Source organism: Vitis vinifera, chromosome 5 (assembly GCF_030704535.1).
Source record: "Vitis vinifera cultivar Pinot Noir 40024 chromosome 5, ASM3070453v1".
NCBI lineage: Eukaryota > Viridiplantae > Streptophyta > Magnoliopsida > Vitales > Vitaceae > Vitis > Vitis vinifera.
Window position 1 is genome coordinate 6,677,438 of NC_081809.1, and position 24,858 is coordinate 6,702,295.

Here is a 24,858-nt window from a genome sequence, read left to right on the forward strand (position 1 = left end):
AATGTTTTTAAAGTTGATGAATAAATAGAATGGATGCAAATATAATTTTTATTTTTAGACGAAAATACCAAGAAAAAAAAACCTAATTAAATTCTCAAAAAAAAAAAAAAAAAAAAAATATATATATATATATATATATATATATATATATATATATTTTAAATAATTTTTTCTATGATGGCTTCGCCCAGACTTCCAGTATTTGATCAACCTTCTCGCCTTGTGTTTTCCCCTCATTTAAAACTCCGCCATGAAAGCTTTCGAAGGGCAGAAGGAAAAGAGAAAAGCAGATGTTACTGTTGCTTAAAGCGAGAGCGAGAGACGAAGGGAGATAGAAAGTAGAGAATGGAAGCTGTGAAACCATGGATTCTATTGTTCTCAATACTCCTCCTATTCTCTCACATTTTCATTCTCACTACTCTCGCCGAAGGTGTTACTCCCCAGGAAGCCAAGCTACTACGCGACGAGGTTTTTGTTTTATTTTATTTTTGAGTTTCTGAGAGCTGACTTCAATTACGCTCTGTTTGGTTGCCCGGAAAACCTGGAAAGGATAGAGGGATACGGAAACTTGAAACTTGTGAACTTGGTTATATTAAATTGAACCCAATTTCATTTGAGATTCGGTGTTCTAATATCATTTTTTGCTTTGTGCTGTTTGCAGTTAAATGTGGCATTAGGGTTTGTAGTGATTTGAGATTTGAGATTGGTTAGTTGTTGGAGCAATTCTAGTGACTTGTAATTTTTGCCCTAGGTGGGGTTGGGGGGTGGGGAGACTAATGATGAAGTTTCTGAGAGTGAGTACGTTAAAAGAAGCAGTTGAATTGGATCATGCTCATTATGCTTGTTGAAGCAATTTACATTGCATTTTCATTGAACATAAAATCAGGATTCATGGTGAGGATTTTTATAAATTTCATGGGACAGGCACTTAGGCAATTTCCTTTTTGTCATATGAAATGGTAGTGGATTTACTGAAATGTGACTGTTGGTTGTTGCAATGTTGATTTCTTCTTCATCTTAGTTAATGGTAGAATTTGTACTTGCATTATGATAGGGGGATTAACACTTTCACCAGCTTGAGTGGTCATTAGCTTAAACTGCACCTTAATGATTCGAACTTAAGGGAATAGGAAAATTCCAATATGAGTTGGGATTTAGCTAAATGGTTTATGGTTGGTAATTGATGCATTTACCGTATGCCATAGGTACGTGGCATGTTCTATCATGCGTTTGATGGATATATGGAGAATGCTTTTCCTTTAGATGAATTAAGACCTCTGACATGCGAGGGAGAAGACACACTAGGAGGTTATGCCTTAACTCTGGTATGAGAAATTCATTTTCTTTTGTTCTTTTGAATTTATTTATTTGTTATTGAACTTTTCATAATAAACTTTTATATCATGTTGGCATCATGTCATCACAGATTGACTCCTTAGACACACTAGCTTTATTGGGTGACCGAGAGCGGTTTGCTACCTCAGTTGAATGGATTGGTAAAAACCTTCGGTTTGATATTGTGAGTAATGCTCTTTTCTTGCATTAATGATATGACCTATTGTTTTTGGGGTGTCTTGTTGCCCATAATACATTGACAGCTTCACTTGGTCAAATATTAGACTCTGATTTCATAAAACAGATTAGGCACTTAAGCGCCAGTATTTATATTATCATTTGTGACATATCTTTCGATATTTTGATACTTCATGAAAACTTACCTGATGTATGCTTATTGTCCACTAATGATTTTTTTTTTTCGTCATTTTTTTTATTCAGGGGGTAAAACCACTAGTTTTCAATTTCAAATAAACCTTCACAATCCTAAATTTCTTTTTTAAGTCCTTGCATTTCTTAGAAGTGATTAGAAGTTAGAACCATCTCAGTTTTTCTCAATTTAGTCACTGTAATTTGTATGGTCTCATAAAATATGGTAAGGTAAGTGAAAATTTTCATGCTTCAATATAATATTTTGTCAATAGTGATATTCATCAAGAATTTGTAGTCTCAAAGTATTTCTTATTTTTGCTCTCTTTAGTCCCTCGTATTGGACCCTTTTTGTTGCATTATCTAGTTCTTAATATACACTCTTATTTTTGGCTATTGTTGCCTTTGTCAATGTATTGACAATCATTTCAATCTGGCTGGGCTTGCTGCTTTGGTTACTGCAAAATAAACACATCAATCTAAACTTTTGAGCTTATTGTGTCCACTTGCAGAATAAGACGGTATCTGTGTTTGAGACTACCATCCGAATCCTTGGAGGTTTACTTTCTGGTCATCTTATTGCCAGTGATTATGCTACGGTATTTTTCACACACCTTTGTGGATCTTTTTCCAAACAATTTCTCACATGCACTGTGGTGTGAAGCAAAGTAATTGTCTTTGCTCAATTAAAATCATATATTCTGGTACAGTGGGGTTGGCAATTGATAATGTGTCTTGTTATTAGTTTATAGGTGCTCCTAGAAGGAAAATAATGTGTTGGAAGTACTTCCATTAGCTAGTATATCTTCAAGAAAGCAAATGCAGCAATAACAATGGTTAGAACAGGCCCCAATATTAAATGCTTTTTATGTTCTATGGTATGATTTCTATAAACTTGACCTTCTATTCTTAAGCTAAAAACAGATCCTAACTGAAAGTAGACTTCAATCAATTTAGTAAAAAATTGAACTCTTAGAAGGACTTTCTAACCCAATCTACTCAAAATTAAAAACTCTATCATTGGAAACAGCTCTTGGAGTTAACAACATAAATTAGAAATTGAAAACTGTCCTTAGGCCTCTTATGGGGCAGCAAGCATGTTGTAACACTGGTATGCAATAATATAATGCTAGATGAGTGATAACCTTGGATCTTGTTGATCTGGATCAATTAGGAGCTGTAACTGAGGACAAAAGCTCTAGTCAGCTTGGTTACGTAGTAATTATGACCATTCATTGGGCTTGAGAGTACTTGGGCTGACATCAATTGGATATGACCCTTTAATGGATCATGTTTATGAAAATTGCTTGATCGAAGGGAATCAGTGAATGTAGTGATTACTGATCCTACTTGGTAAATATAAGAGATATTCTAACTATAAAAGGTGTTTTACTTTCTTGTTTTGCTATGCAACTACTATACAGTACATTACATAATTCATGATACAAAGCAATACACAATTGATTATTCCGAAACACAGAAATTGTTCTTGCATACTGTACTAGTATTGGTTCGCTGGACTGTGATACAACTTGTGATCAGTTGATAGGGCCTTAGTGTGTAGATTTCTAGCCTGGGGCAGTGTATGCTGGTTTACTTTACTGCAGCTAGGATCTCATGATATGAGTCCAATTTACCTATTTACTAAAATCTCAGGATATATTTTGATTTTATCAAAGGGTATATAGCCGGATTATGACTTACAGATCTCCAGTGGAACTTTGTTTTGTTTAAAGATTCCTAAACTTCTTTTCCCTTTCGCTTTTGTTTCTATTTTCTAGAATTACTGCAGTGTTATAGTGTACTCCATGTTAAGGTCTTGAGGCATTTCTATGTTTTTTGAGTGCAGGGTATGAAAATTCCATCCTATGACAATCAATTGCTTCATTTGTGTGAGGATCTGGCACGGAGATTGTTACCTGCATTTGACACTCCTACAGGTATCTTATTGGAGCATTCTTTGGTACTTACACACAGAACTGTACACAAATGGTTTCAGGCTGGACTTTGCTACTTTTTATTTTGTTTTTTTATCACTTAGATTATTGGTTCCTTAGTTTTACAGGAACAATGTCTGTCCCACTTATACCTCATGTCTTTTGGTAACTTGGTGTGAATTATCAGCATCATGCAGATTATCTACTTGAAAATATTTTTTCTAAAAAATACGACAGGAGTAATTGATCATAACTGAATGTGAGAAAATGTATGTTACATTAAATGCCACCGTATCTGCAGTTTAGCATGTAGGCCTGAGTCTACAAGGGGTAGAGTAGGATTGCCAGTAGTTTGGATTTAGTTTCAGGTTTAATTATTCAAGAGATTTGACTTCTCAGGTGACACAAGACTGTTGCATGACTAGCTTTGCTGGATAGAAAGTATTTTGCAGCTAGATAATTTGAATTGTGAAACAAGCCTAGTAGGCTCTCAACATTAGCTTGTTTAAACTCATTCAAGCTTGCTTGGTATGATTAATGAGCTGAGCTCAAGCCTGATCTGCAGCTTGTTTTCTTAAGTAGCAAGCTTGGGCAACAAATATCAGCTTGTCAACTGGTAAAAGTGACAGTGGAAATGGTGATTTCACTACTTGATGGTCACTTAGCACAGAGATCTTTACTTTAATAGAGAAAAAGCTTTAAATGTTCTCTGTTATAGACTTCTATCATATTATGACCTCTTTAAGCTATGATGTATTGCAGGAATTCCCTTTGGATCTGTCAATCTATTGCATGGAGTTGATGAACATGAAAGCAAGGCAAAGCCTCTCTGTATTTTCTTTCCCTCTTATGTGAAAAATCTGTTTTATACTCCAACATTTCTTAATGCATACTCATACTGAAGCAGCTAATCATCTTGTGGGACAATTCCTGTCATATTTTTACATTTATATGAGCTTATGCCTCAAATTATACCATAATGTTAATAGTAAATTGCCATGCACATTTTCTTGTGTTGCAACCCTAAAATTTTTAAAGATCTGTTGTAGCTAGTCACCCCTGACAATTAGCTAAGAATCAACAAGTGGAGATCCACACTTGTAGCAAATGAAATGGAAATTGCTATTCTTTCTCACTATTGGATTAATGCATATTTTTGCTTCCTTTTTGTGTTAACTCCATCCCATATTGTTCAGATACATTTCTGATTGTCTGATTTGTCTTTTTTTAGATAACTTCAACAGCAGGTGGTGGGACTTTGACCTTGGAATTTGGGGTGCTTAGCCGCTTAACTAATGATCCCAGTAAGTGTTTATTATCCTTTCTGTAGGGCTAGTACATATCATTTTTCAACTTTTTTTGACTGGAATCCAGCCTCTAATTGATTTTCTTTTATTTTTTCCCAACGGGGGAAACATGCTATTGGTATTCACCATTTTGTAACCGTCACTAGATCTTGCAGCCTGCGATGGACATAATCCTTGTGGAGGGTGGTGTCATTATCCTCCTGTAGGACCACTACATTTCACTTTTCTACCTGTTTTTAACTGGAATCTGGCCTAGTTTATGTGTGTGTGTGTGTGTGTATTTGTAGGCAAAGGACAGAATATATTGAAGGCACCTGAAAAAGGATGTACCAAAGTGCATAAGATGTATATAGGAAGTGTCATCAAGCAAGCAAAAAAGAAAAGAGGGAGAATAAAAAACAACCTCTCTCTACCTAAAGCCTATCATGGTCAAAGAGTAGTCATCTATGTACGCTCTAGAGCAGATTCCCAAAAGATACACATAAAGAAAGATTTGATTGCTTGATTCGTTCGGCGTCTTCGAATGACCTCCTATTTCTTTCCATCCATAACATTCAGAAAATACACAAAGGAGCGGCCTTCTAAGCTTTCTTCTGCATCTTCTCCACAAAAGAACCATGCCAACTCAGTAGGTTTCCTCTTAGTGAAGAGTGTATTACCTAAGTCACTCCAACAGAGAAAAAACTAGCTGCCACAGAATTCTTGCTTGGAGAAGTGCAGGAGCATATGGTCAATTGACTCCGTTTCCCCTTTACACATGTAGCTGATCCAACTGGTCAGCCAGTCTATATATATTCACTGGAGAGATGCTATCAGTATTCATCCTTGTGTAACCAAATCTAAGTCTTGCTGCCTGTGGTGGACATAATCCATGTGGAGGTTGGCAGGATGTTGCCAAATTATAAGTTTGGTTTCCAAAATGGCATCAATATTGACAGTTTCCACACTGACGACCACACTTAGGTTCTTTCCATGCACATGCACACAAAAACCGTTGATATTGACAATTTCTACACAGACAGCAGCTCTTAGGTTCTTTGTGCATGTGCACACACACATGCTACTATTATGTTATTCATAGCTCATAGATTTTTTGATTCCACTATCTTCTAATAAGGCATGGCTTATGCTATATATGTGGTTAATTCCTTCATGGTTTCTCACTTGGATCACTATAGTTTGTTAATTATTTATTAATATTTGGTAAATTGAGTCACGTGTCACGCTTGTCTTCCTCTATTTGATTTCTGCTCTGTGCATAGTTGGTGAAGAGATTGATCTATCATTGGCTTATTTATTTTTTTGGAAAACTTTCTTAAGCAAGATATTATCTTGTTTCAACGCTGAAGCTAATTATTGTACACTGGCTTGTTTGTTTGAATATCTCCATGCTGACAGGGAGTTTAATATTTTCATGCATTTTTTTTTCCATCAGAAATATCTGTGTGATTTGGGATGACTGAAATTTTTACATGTGAACCACACATATTGAGATCAATTGCCATCCCAATTTTTTTTGATAAGTGGAGATCAATTTCCATCTCATTGTTTGCATTATATAATTGGGATCTCTTTTCCACATCAAACATGCTTACTTTTTTACACATTATTGTATGCTTCTCTTGTTATCTTATGCTTCTCTCTCTCTCTCTCTCTCTCTCTCTCTCTCTCTCACACACACACACACACACACACACACAAACACAAACACAAACACGATTCTTCTCCTTTTTTGGGTGGAGGGATCTTTGCATTTATTGTTGAAAGAGGTTCTATATTTATGTCCATCCTCATATACATGCAGTTTTCGAGCAAGTTACAAAGAATGCAGTGCATGGATTATGGGCTCGCCGATCAAAGCTGAACCTAGTTGGTGCTCATATCAATGTTTTTACAGGTGAATGGACACAGAAGGTAACATTTGTTTTAACATGAAAACATTGTAAGGGCCTTCTTTTCTATTTCTAAGATAGAGAAATGCTTAGTTATTTAACATCATAATTTCTTTATTTTTTTAATACAGCTTTAGATGAAGTAATCAAAAGTAATATTATGAGTATATAAGACTCATCATAATTACATATGCATACACACTCACATAACTATTATGGCTGGACTATTCTGGTTTACATTTAGGAAGCACTCTCCTACATTTAAGAGCAAACACTAAAAAATTTTTCTCTTGGAATCAAGAAAAATACTTCCAATATCTAGCAAAAGTTCCATGGGGGATAGCTTATGCTTCTTCCGCATTGATTCCAAGTCCTTTGAGTTGAGGATTGATTGGACAAAGGATGGGGGTGAGTTTCAGATAGTAGAGAAAGGCAAAGGCTTTCAGAGATGGATCAAAGCGAGGAGGGGGGTAGTGGCATGGATTCTGAAGGCGTTGGAAGCATGCTGCAATTGGAGGGGGAAGAAGCCGTTCAAGGAAGATGCGATCGACCGAGGGAGGAGATACAAGATAGAAATGCGTCAAAATGAAGCTGGTCGCTTCCTTATGCTCTCTGTCCTTTCAGAAGATGATAGGAGGTACTTCATTTTTATTTCAAAGGGTTTTGACCTTTTGGGTTGGGAATTCATGAGATGTAAGTTGAAGGAGTTAGCTAAAATTGGTGAGGTCTCTAAGAGTGGAACAGAGGCCTCTCGGCCTTTGGGAGAAGGGCATGGAGGGCATGGACTTTCTCTTGTTAGACCTAGTTTAAGCTATGTGAATGCAACTAAGAGAATGGAAACAGGGGAAAGAAAAAGGAGTGAAGAAGTGTGGATTGAAGTTGGAAATGAGGCCTACACCTCGAAGCTGAAAGATCTCAGCCATTTTTTGGTGGGAAGATGGGATGCGGAGGATGAGAAGGGACCCGACTTAAGGGTGGTGGAGATTTGGGCTAACACCCAGTGGAGCTTCTGTGGTAAAGTGAGGGTAGCTGCATTAAGAGATGCATTGTTCCTTTTTGAATTTTCCAATAGGGGTGATGCTCAAAGAGTGCTACAGGAGGGGAGTCGCCTGCTCAAGGGGGTTCGCTTATCCCTAGACTGGTGGGCTCCAACTATGGGGTGTTCAAGAGTGGAGTTTCAGAGGGATGTTTCCTGGGTGAGAATCCCAGGGCTGCCTCTTCAGTTTTGGTGCATGGAGTTCTTCAGAAGGGTGGGGGATGCTTGTGGGGGTTTTGTTGATGTGGATGAGGAGACCAAAAAAGTCTCGCTACAGAAGGGGAGTTAGAATTTTAGTTAAAAACAATGGGAAGGAGGTGCCTGGAAGATTAGAGGTGATAGCTGGATTCGCCTCATTCTCTATTCCGTTGTGGTGGGAGGACTCGGTGTGGTTCTCGGCACTCCAGGTTGCAGATGAACCAGTGAGCAAGACGAGTAATGCTTCACCTGAATAGGGAGAAGGAGGGTGTGACCCACGTTCTAAGGAGCGAGTGAAAGAGATGCACTATGGAGGAGGAAATCCCGCTGCAGGTGTTGGCGATAGAGTGACAAGCTGGGAGATCCGGATTCTCGAGGATAAAGCTGGGAAAAAAGACGGTGGAGGTCTTGTTTCCCTGCAAGAGGTGACCGGGTTGGTGAAGGAGACGCCTGACGCAGCAAAAGGTGGGGCGGCTGAAGTGATTAGGAAGGACAAAATGAAGCTTTTTGAAAAAGGTAAAAGTATTGAGGCTGGAAAGGCTGGAAAGGATGGGCCAAGCTCCAAGTGGGCTGAATTGGTGAACCAGCTGGGAGGGCCTGCCTGCTCTCGGATGCCCAGCTCCCACAAGGCCAAAAGTCCTTTTAAGAAAGTGGTTTTGGGCCGCCTTAAAAGGGAGGGGAGATGCGCTGGGTCATTTAGGCCCAATAGTTCTCGGGAGCCCATCACCCACAGGGCCAAAAGTCTTTTTAAGAGAATGGGTATGGGCTGCTTTAAAAAGGAGGGGAGATGGGCTGGGTCAACTAGGCCCAATAGATCAAAAGAAGTTATAAAGGGGTCAGCCCATGTATCAGTCCTAGGGCTCCCTTCCTCTGCTGCTGGGGAGAATAAGGAGGAGCTCCTGACGCCAAGGTGTACCGGGGATTTCTCGATGCAGGAGGCGCCGGCGCTGGGTCAAGATCGAAACGCCCCGCCGTGGAAGAGCTATACATCAGGTATGTACCCCATCTCGACTATTATTGGGGGGGTCTCAGGGGAATCGTCTGGCCCTTCTTCTTCTTCTCCTTCTCTTCCCGGGATGGGGGATTCCATGGGGATCTCGCTATCAAGGCAGCTTGAGGAGACGATTGAAGACCCCTTGGAGACCGAACTGCCGCTTTGCATGGTTCTCAAGGATGAACGTTCCTTCTCTCTGCCAGGTAATGAAGGGGCGAGTTGCCAAGAGGGAGGGATAGGGGCGGTATCCCTTCGGTCTTGAGAAGATGAGGTCCAGACGCCACATCTTCAGATTATTGGAGTAGGAGAAAAGGAAAACGACAAATCCCCTTGGATAAATAAGAAATTCCTAGGCTTCTGCAAGTCGGTGGGAGTCTCGATTGAAGGTTTTGAGGAGGATATTTTGAGAATTCTCAAGGAGATTGAGAATAGGAGATGCTTCATCAGGAAGTCTAATGAGAAAAAAAGAGGCACATTGTCGGGTTCAAGGAAGGAAAGAGAGTTGAAGAAGCTCGTCAGCACCATTAACTATGATGAAGTGGCTGGAAGAGAGATAGAGGAAGGGGAGTTGGGAAGGCAAATGACCGTGGTTCCTTATGAAGCTTAGAGTACTATCCTGGAATGTTAGAGGCATGCATGACCTAGATAAAAGGATGGTCATCAAGTCGATGATGAGAAAACACAAGCCAGATCTAGTTTGTCTTCAGGAGACAAAGATGAAGGAAATGTCTGATAGGGTTGCCAAGAGTGTGGGAATTGGGAGGAATTTAGGTTGGGTGTCTTTAGATGCTAGGGGTGCTGCAGGTGGGGTGCTAGTAATGTGGGATAAAAGAGTTTTGGAAGGGTTGGAGTTCGAAGTGGGGTCTTTTTCTATCTCTTGTCGTTTTAGAAATTGTGAAGAGGGCTTTGTGTGGGTTTTCTCTGGGTTATATGGTCCGAGCAAAGGAAGGGAAAGGAAGGAGTTGTGGGAGGAGTTAGCCGCAATCAAGGGGCTGTGGAATGATCCTTGGTGCATAGCAGGGGTTTTAATGTAGTGCGGTTCCCAGCTGAAACGAGCAATGGAAGGCAGATGTCAACTGCGATGAGAGAGTTTTCAAGCTTTATCGAAGAGTTTGAACTAGTTGACCCACCTCTGGGGGGTGGAGCTTTCACTTGGATAGGAGGGGAAGGAGGGGCCTTTAAGGCTCAGTTAGATCGTTTTCTGTTCTCAGGGGACTGGGAGGAACGAGTGACCAGGGCAATGCAATTTCTTCTGACTAGACCTGTTTCTGACCATTGTCCAATTCTGTTGGACTGTGGTGGGGTGAGAAAAGGTAAAAACCCGTTTAGGTTTGAGAACATGTGGATAAGGGTGGAAGGATTTATGGATAAGGTTAAAGAATGGTGGCAGTCTTACATTTTTAGGGGGAGTCCAAGCTTTGTGATAGCGAAGAAGGTTCAGGCTTTGAAACACGACCTGAAGTTGTGGAATAAGGAATCCCTTGGCGATGTTTCAGTTAAGAAGAATGCAGCCTGGGAGAAGTTAAAATATTGGGACAATTTAGAAAGTCTTGGCTCTCTCTCTGAGGAAGATAGGAGGAGTCAAGGGGTAGCCAGAGACGAATTTAATCATTGTGCCATCCTCGAAGAAATCTCTTGGAGGCAGAAGTCAAGGGCCCTTTGGCTGAAGGAGGGAGATAGCAACACCAAATTTTTCCATCGGATGGCTAATGCTTGGAGAAGGGGAAACTTTATCAGTAGCCTAACAGTTAGGGGTATTAGGCTGAGTAAAGAGGAGGAGCTTAAAGAAGGGATTGGGTCTTACTTTAAGTCTATGTTTGAGGACCCCATAGTGAGAAGACCAGAAGTGGAGTCTGGTCTATTTAATACTCTTGATTCCTTGGATAATGATATTTTGGAGAGGCAATTCTTGATCGAGGAGGTGCTCAGAGCTCTCTCTGATCTGGGGGGAGACAAGGCGCCAGGGCCGGATGGCTTTACGCTGGCTTTCTGGAAGGCCTGCTGGCCTGTTGTTGGGGGGGAAGTGATGCAAGTCTTTGAGGAGCTCCACTCGCAGAATGTGATCTTTCGAAGCCATAATGCAACCTTCTTAGTATTGATCCCGAAGAAAGAGGGGGCTAGTGATGTGCAGGATTATAGACCAATTAGTCTAGTGGGGAGTCTTTATAAAATTATTGCTAAAGTTCTAGCAAATAGATTGAAAGGAGTAATGGGAAAATTGGTTTCGAATAGTCAGAATGCTTTTGTAGAAGGGAGGCAAATTTTGGACGCTGTTTTGGTGGCTAATGAGGCGATAGACTCAAGGAAGAGAAGTGTTGGGACAGGCTTAGTGTGCAAATTGGACATTGAGAAGGCTTATGACCACGTAAATTGGAGGTTCCTCATGTCAGTCTTGGAGAAGATGGGTTTTGGTCCAAAATGGCGTAAATGGATTTTTTGTTGCATATCGACTGTGAGAATGGTAGTGTTAGTGAATGGTACTCCCACAGATTTCTTCTCAACGTTTAGGGGCCTAAGGCAAGGTGATCCACTCTCACCTTATTTGTTTGTGCTGATCATGGAAGCGCTCAGTAGTTTAATTTCAAGAGCTGAAGAGAATGGTTTTATTAGGGGCTTCAAGGCAACGGGAAGACGGGGAGAAGGGGTGTCAGTCTCCCACCTATTGTTTGCTGATGATACTCTCCTTTTTTGTGAGGATGATAGGGATCAGCTAATTTTTTGGAAGTGGGTTGTAATCTGCTTTGAAGTAGTTTCAGGTCTAAAAATTAATTTGCAGAAAAGCGAAATTATTCCAATTGGGGGAGTGGAAGAGGTAGATAGAGCTGCTGCAGTTTTCGGGTGTAAAGTGGGGAATCTCCCTACGAATTATCTAGGCCTACCTCTTGGAGCATCCCACAAGTCGTGTAGAGTTTGGGATGGGGTGGAAGAAAAATTCAAGAGAAAGTTGGCTATGTGGAAAAAACAATATCTCTCTAAGGGAGGTCGTCTTACCCTCATAAAGAGCACACTCTCAAATCTCCCTATCTACTTCATGTCTCTTTTTGTTATCCCAAGGAAAGTGAGACTTAGATTGGAAAAAATTCAAAGGGAGTTTTTGTGGGGAGATATGGAGGAAGAAGATCCACTTGGTGAGATGGGAGGTTATTTGTAAAGATAAGAGGCATGGAGGGTTGGGGTTAAGGTACTTGAAGGATTTCAATCATGCTTTGCTTGGAAAATGGCTATGGAGATTTCCTATAGAAAGGGAGAGTTTTTGGAGAAGAGTCATTGTTGGTAAATTTGGGGAGGTACAAGGTGGGTGGACCACTAGAGAGGTGAGAGAGTCTTATGGGATGGGCCTTTGGAAAGACATTAGGAAGGGTTGGGAGGAATTCTTTCTCAGAACTAGGATTCATATTGGAAATGGGAGACGAACCAGATTTTGGTGGGACATGTGGGTAGGAGATTCTAAGCTAAAGGATCTCTTCCCTTTGCTGTTTAGAATTGCAGCTAATAATTCTGCAATAGTGGCTGATCTGTGGGGAAGAGTGGAAGACAAGAAGGTGGAGGTGGGGGTTGGGAGGTGCACTTTAGAAGACCTTTTCAAGATTGGGAGTTAGAGGAGGTGAACCGCTTTTTGGGTTACATTTCTGCAGTAAGGGTGCAAGAAGGGGAGGATTTTCTGGTTTGGAAAATTGAGAGAAAAGGAACGTTTAAGGTAAATTCTTATTATAGGTCTTTGAAGGAAGATAATAGCCCTTTATTTCCAGAAAAGGAGGTTTGGGGTTCGTATGCCCCTTTAAGAACTCGTTTTTTTGCTTGGGAAGCAGTTTGGGGTAAAATTTCCACTATAGATATGCTAATGAGGAGGGGTTGGTCTATGGCTAATAGATGCAACCTGTGCAAAGAAAATGAGGAAACGGCGAACCACATCCTAATTCATTGTGGTAAGACAAGGGATCTTTGGAACTTGTTGTTTTCTTCGTTTAGGGTGGTGTGGGTGCTCCCGGATTCCGTGAGAAATTTGCTTCTTGAGTGGAAAATGAAAGGCATGGGAAAGAAAAGGAGTGTAGTTTGGAAAATGGCGCCTATTTGTCTGTTTTGGTGTATTTGGGGAGAGCGAAATCGAAGAACCTTCCTAGAGGAAGAGATGACAAATACGAGCTTGAGGAAACTTTTTCTTCGGTCCCTGCTTGAATGGTCTCAACAATTTGTGGACTTGGACTCGGACTATCTCTCTTTTCGGAATTTGTTGGGTGATAGGGTTGTTGTTTAGCTAATCCTTATTAGACTTTATTTTTCTCTTGTTGCCTTGTTTTGGGTCTTCTTTGTATACAGCCTATGTACTTAGGGAGCGCCCCCTGTTTTCTGGCGTTTTTTATCTAATGGTTCTCTTTGTCTATCAAAAAAAAAAAATAAGACTCATCATATTGATGATGAGTCTTTTATACTCATAATATTACTTATCAAAAAGACTCATCATGTTTGCCATTATACTCTTTTATTAAGGTTATATTCCTTTAGTTTAAGTATGATATGTATACTTTAGAGTTCAGTAATGATTAGAAGACATGTTTAACTTTGTACTTCTGCCCAGGATTTTTGTTTCTCACAATGCTATTTCAAATATTGATAAGAAAAAACTGCATGTGGTGAAAATATGGACTTAATTGGCTGCTTCAAGTTCCAAGAATTCTCTGTTTAAACTTTTGGTATTTTTTTGTTTTTATTTTTTTAATTTTTTTCGTTGTGATCTCTGTCTTTCCTCTTTTCCCACAATCAAGAAAAGGGTAAACTTCATATACACCTCCTATTATTTAGCCTTAGATGCACTTGGACTTCTTTTTTTTCTCTTTTTTTTTTTGTTTTTTGTTTTTGTTTTTGTTTTTTTTCTCCTCTTGCTTGGTTTTCTGCTTCACATGGGCCACTCCATCAAATGCCTGTTAATTATCCTAACAAAAGTGGTTGAATTCTTGATATATATATATATATCCCTTAAAATATGAGAACTACCTTTAATTTCATCATTGAAGGGACCATGGCTGCCTTCTCTCCTCCCTTTAACACTTTTCCTTTCCCTTCCCCCTTCACCATTGTGCCTTCTGCAATGGCTGTGCAGCCACATTAGCTGGACCATGAGTTTTCCTTTTAGTTGGGGAAGGTGGCATCAGCCATGACTCTTGTGTGTGTGTGTGTTTTTTTCAAATTATTATTATTATTTTGGAAGTGGAAAGTGGCACCAGCTGTGGTTGCATGGCCATGGTTCTCTCTATTTCTCTCCCCGCTTCTTCTTTTATAAGTTTAGGAAGGAGAAGAAAGGAAAATGTTGGCATAGACCATCACTCTCTCTCTCTCTCTCTCTCTCTCTCTCTCTATATATATATATATATATATATATATATATACATATATCTTAAATTTGAGAAGGAAGAAGAGAGAGAGAAGGAGAAAGAGAGCGTGTATCTTAGACATTACATTTGTCCACTAAGGTGTTGATGCTGAAGGTGGAAAAGGTAGTTCTAAAAGAGGATGTGGTCCCAAGTGCATCTGAGGCTATTGACAAGAATTGTAAAATGAACTTTACTCCTAAAAAAGAACAAAAGGAAATGTTAAAGAGTTAATAGTAGTTATTTGGTAAGGGGTAGTTTAGTCTTTTTGTCTTTTATTGTGAAAGTCTATATATACTCTGTACTCTTTTCTTGAAGAATTAAGACACTATTTTTTTCTCTCACTCAACATGGTATGGAGCAAGTTTGATTTGGAACCTTAGCCCTAAAAAAAAAAAAAGAAAAGAAAAAAAGAAAAGAAAAAAGAAAGCACTCCAACCTTAACATGTTACAGTACTGTGCTATGGTACTATGCTACACTAATATACTATAGTGCCATGCTACTGTGATCTGCTATGGTACTGCTACATTGGCCTTCGACACTAGTGCTTATGTGATTGGTTGTATTTTGTGATGTGTAAGAAAATGATAACTCCTTGCATCAAGTTTGAAGATCAGTTGGGTGATGTGTTTATTAAATCTTTGGGGAGAAATCTTTTTTTCTGTTATGTGCTCCAAGCTGGGTCTTAGTAATATATATGCCCATCTTGAGGTGAAGTGTCAAAAGAGTTATTAGTAGTTATTTCCTAAGGTGTAGTTTAGTGTTTTTTTGTTGTTGTTGTGGTTGCCTGTATGGATGCTTTGTACTCTTTTCTTAAAGAAAAAGACACTAGTTTTTTTCTCTCACTCAACAAAAGAAAAAAAAAAAGAAACAGAAAAAAAAGACAAAAAGAAAGAACAAAAGAAATTACCACCAACCAAGAAAAGAAGAAAAACTGCAATCTGGCATAGGCGTGCAGACAATCCTGGGTTGAGAATTTAAACTTCCAATAGAATTGTGAAAGGTTTAATGATGCCTTTCAAATTGTGAGTAAGTTGCCTCTTAGTTTTGTAAGGGATTTAAGCTTTGCTTTTGTTTTGTTATTGACACATGTACTCTTTTTGTTAGTTGTTGTAATTTACTTGAAAATAGCCCATCTTTCTTGTTCCTTTAAATTCTGAGTATTGAATTGTAGTTTCTGATTAAAAACAAAGACAAAATTTCTGCATGATTGTCTACTTATCACTTATTATGGCACACCATTAAAGGAAAAGCTCTAACTAGATGTAAACTACAGTTATTAGTGTTTTCCTTTTTCTTTTCTACTAATTTTGACAGTAATCTGAAAATTTTTCTTATGGAGCTTCTTGCCAGCGTTGGATTTTCCCCATGAATGAACTTCATGTTGTATGGAAGATTTAGTCTCTTTGTACTATCTAAAGTTACATTTCTTTGTTGCTTTTCAGGATGCCGGAATAGGAACAAGTATTGACTCGTTTTATGAGTATCTCTTGAAGGTTAGTTTCATTTATGGAAATGGTTAAAAATCACCTTGAGATATTTGATTATAATTATTAAATATGTTTAGGAAATCTATGGTTCTATGGATCCCATTCTAGATGAAATTCATCAACAATTTCATTGGAGGGGATGGATGCATGGGAGCTTTCTAATATTCTTGGATCTTTCAGAGATTCTTCTCCCCTTCTTCACACTCCCTGCACATTGGAAAGGACGTATGCATGTTTGCATTCAAATATTTCTTAAAGAGATCGTAGCTATCTCTAGAACCTTGTACTATTGAATGGTTGCTAAGGAGAAACAAATAGCACATCCTGTATTTAGTTTAATAAAATTCATGGAATTCTGTCTGCTTGGTTGTATTTCTGTTGCTTTGCATTCATCATTGCAGTGTTTTCTTTCTCCAGTTTTGTTTACTTTTATGAATGTTTTCCTACCATGTAATTATCTTCTTCTTTTTCAATACGTTTCATTTCCTTCCAAAGATCAAGAAGAAAAAAAAGTTCTATGCAAATTTTTTTACTGGATCACTGTCAAGCACTTCTATCCCTTTGAACTGCTGAGAAGAATCCTACCAAATCATTGCTGTTTCTAAATGACCACTATTTTTGGTCTACTAGGATTTTTGTTCTGTAGCTGGCATTTCTCTGCTTCCACTGTCTGGCATAACATGTTTAGTTGGCTTCCTTGTACCCCTGTTGAACCAAATACCAAATCACAAGCTTGCATTTTATGTCCTAGTGTAATAGAAAACAATACCCGAAGTGTTGCCAGCCTTCTTATTGCATGTTAATAGTGATTATCTTAAATGTATGGGCACTTTATAATGTAAAAAATATGCAAATATCACATGCATGGTGTCAAATTCCTCCCTTTTTTTTGGCAGAAAATGGTGGATTTTCTCTTCTCTTTTGATCTTGTTTTCATTTTATGATCTCATTTCAGGCTTACTTATTATTTGGGGATGAAGAGTACCTGTTCATATTCCAAGAAGCTTATGGGGCTGCTATGTACTATCTTTACAATGATCCATGGTAAATGATTGTGGCTATCATGTGCTAGTATATGAATCTACAATTCCTTGACTTTGTTTTATTCATTTATTATTTATTAGAATTGGTTTTAACCCGATCACAAATTAGGTTGGGGGTTTAATTTTTATGTATCTGTAGGTATGTGGAGGTAAACATGGATTCTGCTGCTATTGTTTGGCCATTATTTAACAGTTTGCAAGCATTCTGGCCAGGCCTTCAGGTATTTTATCTATTATTTATATATTATAAATTTTGCATTGTCGATTAATCAAAACCGATTATCACTTTGGAAGGTTCTAGCTGGAGACATTGACCCTGCTATTCGAACGCATACTGCCTTTTTTAGTGTTTGGAAAAGATATGGCTTCACCCCAGAGGGTTTTAATCTTGCCACATTAAGTGTTCAGGTATCTGAACTGCCATTATCTGAAAACTGATGCAATACTGTTGTTGATTCTTATTAATTTTTACCTTTGGGTTTCATGCAAGAAGCATATAATATTCAAGGGCATGTGCACACAATGTGCATTCTGCATGCTATTTTGCTAAAATGATTTATCTGTCATCACTATGCCTTTGCCGTACACTGTCTCAAATGATCATCAGGATAACACCATTTTCTGTCTAGCTTTTTTGATGGAGAATTTATTAGTTTGGAACTGCTATAGCATCCTACCATGATACAAGACAAATAGTTCGTTGGCTGCACCAACTTGGACATGAAAAGGGTTACCCCTGATCTTAGTTGGTTAATGTCATATTTAAGGCCATTTTCTGGAATGCCATAAATAAAATCCATTTTCTAAAAGATAAAAAAGAAATTAAAAAGGGAAAAAGGCATATATGTCTCTTTGAAAAGAGCAATGTTAAATACACCCATAAATTCTTTCTAAACCCATTCATTTTCTTTTTGTTTGTGAAAGGGCATAAATGCCCTCATCTTCACACCTGCAGCCACAAATTAAAATCCTAATCCTTCATTCTCTTCTCTTCCCCCTTTTCTCTCTTACCTTTTTCTTTCCTTCCCCTTCCCTTCTTCAGATCAATTTATTAATTTCAACTGAAAGGAGAGAAAAGAAAAGAAAGGGCATGTGTGGCCATGGCTGCTGCCTTGACCAGCAACACCTGGCTATGCACTCTCTCATTTTTTGTTTTTAATTTTTTTATTCCAGTTTATGGAAAAAAAAAATGGAAATCTGAAAAAGGGTAGGGAAGGGAGAGGAGAGAGAGAGAAGAGAAGGAAAGGGAAGAAAAAGGGAAGGAGAAGTGTTAAGGTTAGGGTTTGCTGGGTGGGTGTTGGTGTGAAGAAGATGGGGGCATTTTTGCCCTTTCACATGTCTTTTTTATTTGGAAAAAAAAATGGGTAGGTGCAGAGAGAGCATAGATGGATGTATTGAACATCACCCATGTGAAAAATGACACATAGATATGCCATGTATCTACTTGAAAAATGGCACCAATAAATTTGACTTCTTACTAGTGTCCTAGCATATATCACTGTTTTTTGTTCTATGCTTTTTTTCTTTCATCAGATTCATTGTTATGTTTTTCTTGAATTATTTTCCTTTTCATTTCTTGTTTCTGGTTTCTTTATCAGTAGATGATGGCTATTTTTCATGCTCCTTAATAATAGATTTCTTATTTCTTACAGGGGTGTATCTCCAGTAGTTTAACTTTTAATACTTTCTTTTCAGCATGGCCAGAAAAGTTATCCACTTCGTCCAGAGTTAATGGAGAGCACATATTGGCTCTATAAAGCTACCAGGAACCCCAGGTAAGCTAATATCCAATTCATGATTCCCTGTTTACTTATCTTTTTTTTTTTTTGGTCTTTATTTTCAAGACATAATTTCCTTTTTGGTAAGAACCTTTAACTGAAAAATTTTAGGTTGAAGGAGGTTTAAATCTTCTTTTCATTTTGTTCTTATTTTTTTCCCCTTTCTTTCCCTCTTGTTCATTCACCATGATAATTTGAAAAGCTAATGAATGAATAAAGCATAATAAATGTGGGGAGATTCCTTTTATATCTTAGTCATTGCATCAAGATATCAAAACATTTCTTTCCATCTTGCAAGGCTTTTTGTTTTCCACAAAAAACAGAAAACAAAAAAGGGAGACTGAAAAGAAAGATGTCAATTTATTTGGATCAATGTTTTTAAACCCAGAATAGATAGACTGTACAATTGAATTGCTAGGACAGTGAAGCACTTTTAGGCATCCAGTTGCGGAAGCAATTTGGGTTTCAGATGAAATATTGAAATGCTTTGCCCCAAAAAAATAATATGGTTGTAGTCTTTTTTCTTGGTCTTCCATTATGCAAGTTATTATTTGATTTTTCCTGTCTCTGTCTTAATTTTTACAATTTTCTGTTAAGCACCTTGCCTACTTTATAGTTCTAGTCTGCCTACCAAATGGAGGAAACAGATATTATACCATCCTCATGTAGTTTTCCATTCAGAAAAGCATTCCCCACATATCATTGGAACGAAGGCTACTTTCTTCACTAATGGCATATTTTGTTGGCTTTATTATTAGTCTGGGTTGGAAAACATTGTGATTTTGGTAGCTTCTACCTTTCTCAATATGCCAAATGTGCCCTACTAAACAATTTTCTCATAAAAGTTATTTTTTCATGGTGTTGCCACATTTTGGACACTTCATATTCCAATTTGATAACTGAAATATGCTTGATCTATTTCATAAAGTAGGTAGTACCACTTTGTAGACCCTGAAAGTTTCACTTTGGGGGTTGGTAGAGCATACTCTGTTGAGTTTTTACTCCTAAGCTTAATTTTTGCTGTAAAATTTTCTGCCTCAAAAGAAACTCATGCACTAGAATCATAGAAAGTGTTGTTAGTGATCAGCAACCTTCATTTTTACCCCTTTTTCCTAACTATAAAGTGGATGAACCAGGGAAGAGACAATTTGATCTTTTATGAAATATAATCTGAAACATATGTTTATTTTTTGTGAGATTGTGAATTTGTCTGTCCTGGTTCATAACTTATTTTCAACTCTTTCCTCTTGTTAATATGGAAAATTGTTATGTTTTCCCTGAAAATTTTCTTCTTCTAGATATCTTGATGCTGGAAGGGACATGGTTACTAGCTTGCAGTATGGGGCTCGATGCCCTTGTGGATACTGTCACATATCAGATGTAGAGTTTCATAAACAGGAAGATCACATGGAGAGCTTTTTTCTAGCTGAAACAGTAAGGATCAATTTTGCACCTGTAAATTCAAATGTTGATCTCTCCTCTCAGCTTCTTGTCGTGTTTAGAGGAACTTCATTGTGAAATGGGGATGAAGAAACTTTCTTTTTGTATGACTATCACACAGGCAGGGTAGTTGAGGGTCTCTCAGCTGACTATCTAATCTCATGCTTTACTTAATAATTGGTGAAGAATGGGATATGAGAAATACTCATGATGAGGTGAAAACAATGGAAAGGTTGCAGTGATTAGATTGGATCTAATTTTTTCATGTGGAGTTACAATTGATGGTTTTTGGATGAATTGTTTTAGATACAAGAAATGTGATTCATACTCTCTTTTCCGTAATATGTCTGTACTGGTCAAGGCAGCCTAGATTATAGCCTACAACCTATGTTGCTTGGCCTCGGTCATGGGTGTGGGGAGTTACATTATTTTAACTCCAAAATTTAGAATGTGGGGAGCTGACGAAAAAGGATCCAAAATTAAGATATGGATATTAGGATACAACACAATAAAAGGAAAAAGAGAAAACCCAATTAGAAATCAATAAAGGTAAAGATATCTTTGATAGGAATTTTTCCTATCTTTTTTCTTGTCTTTATCTTTTCTTCCTAATCCCTAAATATTTTTAATTTTCTATTTTTTCAATATGATAATTTGCTAAGGAAGTTGAAAAAAAAAAAAAAAACAAAGTCAAACAACCATATGCAAAGTAAAAAAGGAGTTTCCGACAAGGATCTCACAATCACACCCATATTGTGTTGCATCGACAGGGGTACACTTGGTGAAGTTGGAGCTTCTGGGTGTCATAGCCTGCAACTTACACAGGTTGGCTTGGCTTGGGTTGATTTGGTTGCAAGAGCATCAGATCTTTGCATTTGCCCGACCAAGCTTGACCCTAAACCCAATCTGCCCTGCCCTTTTTAAATGCTAGGGATGATGACTTCACTTTTTTGTTTGAGGATTTCCTTCCTGGAAGTGCCTAGTTGTGGTTCTCAATTTCCTTACAATAGCTTATGTATTCTTTGCCATCATGCCTTATGATAGTTTTCCATGTCTTTCTAGCATTTGTTTTTTGATTGGCTTGTGCTCCTTTTATTTCCTTATGTTATCTTTTTCCTTTTCATTGATTATTGAACTATCCACATTATTAGGTCAAGTATTTGTGGCTTCTTTTTGATTTGGCTGCGGGTTCGGACAACCTTGTTGAAAATGGGCCATACAAGTAAGTCCATGCATACTTGTACTTTTTTCTTTTTCTTTTTTTTTTCCCCTTCAATTGATTAAAAATCCAAAGCCTATTTGAACTGAAACATCTAGCAATTGAAATAAGATATCAATCTCAATTACAATAGATGGTAACAGTTACTTGTTTCTATCATATTCTGTTAAAAATTCTCCCTTTACAGGTATATCTTCAGTACTGAAGGCCACTTATTGCCTGCAACCCCACAAATATCTCTTATACGGGAACATTGTTCATATTTTGGGGCCTACTGTAATAATGATGACTCAAGACAAGATTCTCGTACTTTGGACCTCTCAACTGATCATCAGGAAAATAAGAGTCAATTATATAGAGGTTGGGATCCTTCCAGTTCTCCGTCGGACAACACTCTCCGTGAGCCTACGTCTATTTCAGGATCAATGAAGGTCAGCTTAGAGTATTTTTAATTTGAACCTTATTGCCTACAAGGCATCATGTGCCTATATCATATTTACTTGACTTCTACATACTCCTCTTCCACAACCAACAACACCTCAATTTTTGTATTTTCATATTTGCCATTGTACTGCATATCATAGCACAAGGGATGTCATACCATCAAAGGAATTATCCTTTCAACTTCTCAAGATTAGGTCTCCTTATATTGGCCTGAGAAAGCGGGAAGCTAATTTACTTATCTTATTAAAGTTTAGAGTTTTATTATTTCTGACATTTTATTAATTTAAAATTTAAGCACCTAATTCGTACATGAGTCTACAAAATTAAGTAAATAAATGATCACATGGTTGTTTAGTAGTATGGGAAAACACAATGGGGCATATGCAAAATAACCAATCTAGTTCCTCATAAATAATCTGAGTACTTCCCTTTTTCTATTTTCTTATATATCACACAGGGGCTATGTCCAGGACTAACTCATGGGCAAAAGTTTGGCATATCATATCTGGCTTCAACTGATAAAAAAACTTATGAGGGTGAGTCCACAAGCCAGAAAGAGGCAACTGTGGTTCCCACCCAATCTGCAGTGATTGTTTCTAATCCAGATGCCGAGTCCACAGGCCAAAGAGAGGTCACTGTGGTTCAAAGCCATTCACTGGTGGTTGTTTCTAACCCAGAAGTTGAGTTCTCACAACCTGATGACAAGAATGATCATGATAAAGATCAGGGATTGATTGAAGAAGAGCTAGAGAGTGACCCGTCTCAAGACATTGATGAAGGTGCATGAGTTGCTTGTTAAGACTTCTGGAGGAAGATAAATGGTGGGAATGCAAATTCATAATTATATGTTGTCTATTTCCTATATTTCTTCTGCTAAAAGAAGGCAGTTAACAGTGAATATACTGTACAGGGAGAAGTTCTGGAGCAGTTCGGCCTTTGTATACATAAAGCCTATATATGAATCTGGGCTCTCGGACTGGGACGTGTGATTTCTGTTCATAGATTCAAGTCTGTCGCCTGCTATTGATGCGTTGGGCTTGGATCTTCGATGTGAGGATATAGACAAGAAGAACAAGCTGCCCTGTACGATATGTTGCTGGCTGTGTAATCTAGCTGATTTTATTTAAATTTGTTTTTGGGAATTCTGTGTAAAGTTGTTGATTTATTTAGGAGAAGGCACATCTGCAGACATTGCTTGGAATAATAAGAGGCTTGGGTGGATCACAGACCTAATACTGCAGAAGCTCTGAACAATTTTTACCACCTGATTTGTTCAATTTTTAACGGGCATTGATGGCCCACCGGACATCGGCGGATCGGTCCCATTTCGGGCTTCCATCTATAGAGCATGGATAGATAAATTATGTTCTGATTATAATAATGATCCATTTAGATGTTGATATATATCACTTCATTATTTGGGCTGTTATTTTGATTTGAGGTCTGGTGATCTTTGACTCTGCAAGACAGGCATGGATCAGTGTTACAAGAATGATGGCGTTAGTAGTCATTGAGATGGTCGATGCATGGTTAGACATGTGGTCTGTATAAGTCGCGCAATTTTGTTTCAGGTAGCTAAGAAAATATTTAATATATACCATATATATTTACATATTTAACAACATAGCATAGTATTTTTTATTTATTTATATAATTTTATATCCCTTAATCATGGGTATTATTAACAAAGAAATGAAAATTTACAAAGTTACATTTGGATCTACTTTTTATTTTTTATAAAGAATTTTTTTTTTGTACAAAATATACAAATATTATATGTAAAGTTAGTATACATGCATTTGAAAATTGTTTTTTAAAATTTTTAAAATTTGTAGAAGTAAAAAATTCTCATTTTCTCAAAATTTTAAATCATTGAAAAGTACTTTTAATATCACAGGGTAAATTCATACATTTTCCATTAGAGTTCTTATATTTTGTATACAAGTTTGTACATATAACAAAATGAATAAAATGTGTATCAAAATAGAACTTAAATATAATTAGTTCATGAATTTAAGTAATCTATTTTATGATTGTGATGAATTACTTTTTAATAAGAGAAATAGTTTGTTTTAGTTATCGAGATGAGTTTTCTATGACAAGTGTACTAATGTATAAGATCATATATTAAATTGGACCTACAATGAATTAGGACATTGGATATTGGATAGTAGTGATTTTATTAAGCTATTATATTACATGATCTTTCAATCTTGAGAGAATATTGACCTAGTAAGACCTTTAGTTGGTTATATATTCCTTATAGATTGAGTCACTATTAATTATAACATTAGTAATAATTATTATTAATAAAAGTATTATGATATCTCATGAAATTGAAATAGTATATCCCTTTTAGTGATCCTAAAGACTCGTGATTACGAAATGTGTGGTATCATAGTAATTTCTTAATTGAATTTTGACATATATTCTTTGTGAACTAGAGTATGTCAGTTGATTACAATATAGAAGGATCTGAAGCTCAAGAATGATAGAAGTAATATTGAAGTGTTGATAATTTTTATCTCGTTAGATTATGAACACTAATTTATAGGTAGTTTGTATGCTATGGATAGTAGGTCGTAGATCCTAGAAATTAATTAAATTATATTTGATCAATTTGTCTTTTGTTTTAATTTCATAGGATACTAAAGTGCAATTGACTTTCTTTAGCGGGGTATTGAATTAACTTCATAACTGGATTATTTATTTTCCTATAAGTCCAATGGTCTCTTCTCAAGCTCACATTCTTTGCTAGCACAAGGGTTTGAGGAAAATTGGAGATTTAATCATGTGAGTATAAGAGCGTTTTGGCAAAAGCTCAAGGTTGTCGAAGAACTTATGACTATGTGTTTTAAGGTTTTATAAAGAATTAATTATTTATATGTATAAAGACATTTTGGTAAAAGTTCAAGGTTATACAAGAATTAATGATTAATTATTTTGGATTTATGGATTAAACTAATTAATTAATTAAAGCCAATAAGATTAATTAATTAATTAAGACCT

At 37.3% G+C, this 24,858-nt stretch overlaps 1 protein-coding gene across 2 annotated transcripts; it reads left to right on the top strand.

Moving 5' to 3' along the window:
- Positions 1–161: 161 nt before the first annotated feature.
- On the top strand, positions 162–23,278 carry LOC100244189 (alpha-mannosidase I MNS4). Of its 2 annotated transcripts, XM_002280095.5 has the most exons (18): positions 162–468; positions 1,206–1,325; positions 1,427–1,519; positions 2,217–2,303; positions 3,554–3,644; positions 4,404–4,459; positions 4,873–4,945; positions 6,753–6,862; positions 15,881–15,931; positions 16,881–16,969; positions 17,108–17,189; positions 17,263–17,376; positions 18,664–18,743; positions 20,045–20,180; positions 21,338–21,408; positions 21,593–21,836; positions 22,307–22,670; positions 22,760–23,278. In XM_002280095.5, exons 1-17 carry the CDS (start codon positions 346–348, stop codon positions 22,634–22,636), a joined length of 1,950 nt encoding a protein of 649 aa, XP_002280131.1. In that variant the 5' UTR covers positions 162–345; the 3' UTR covers positions 22,637–22,670; positions 22,760–23,278. The 2 variants fall into 2 exon arrangements, with proteins under 2 accessions (XP_002280131.1, XP_059592865.1); XM_059736882.1 differs by having other exon boundaries at positions 166–468; positions 22,307–23,278.
- Positions 23,279–24,858: the final 1,580 nt, after the last annotated feature.

Bases quoted from the DNA above. Each gene is read 5' to 3' on its own strand.
- LOC100244189 (XM_002280095.5), top strand. From the start codon at position 346: ATGGAAGCTGTGAAACCATGGATTCTATTGTTCTCAATACTCCTCCTA. The intron at 1,326-1,426 runs GTATGAGAAATT...ATGTCATCACAG, and splicing joins GAGGTTATGCCTTAACTCTG to ATTGACTCCTTAGACACACT. The intron at 1,520-2,216 runs GTGAGTAATGCT...GTCCACTTGCAG, and splicing joins AAAACCTTCGGTTTGATATT to AATAAGACGGTATCTGTGTT.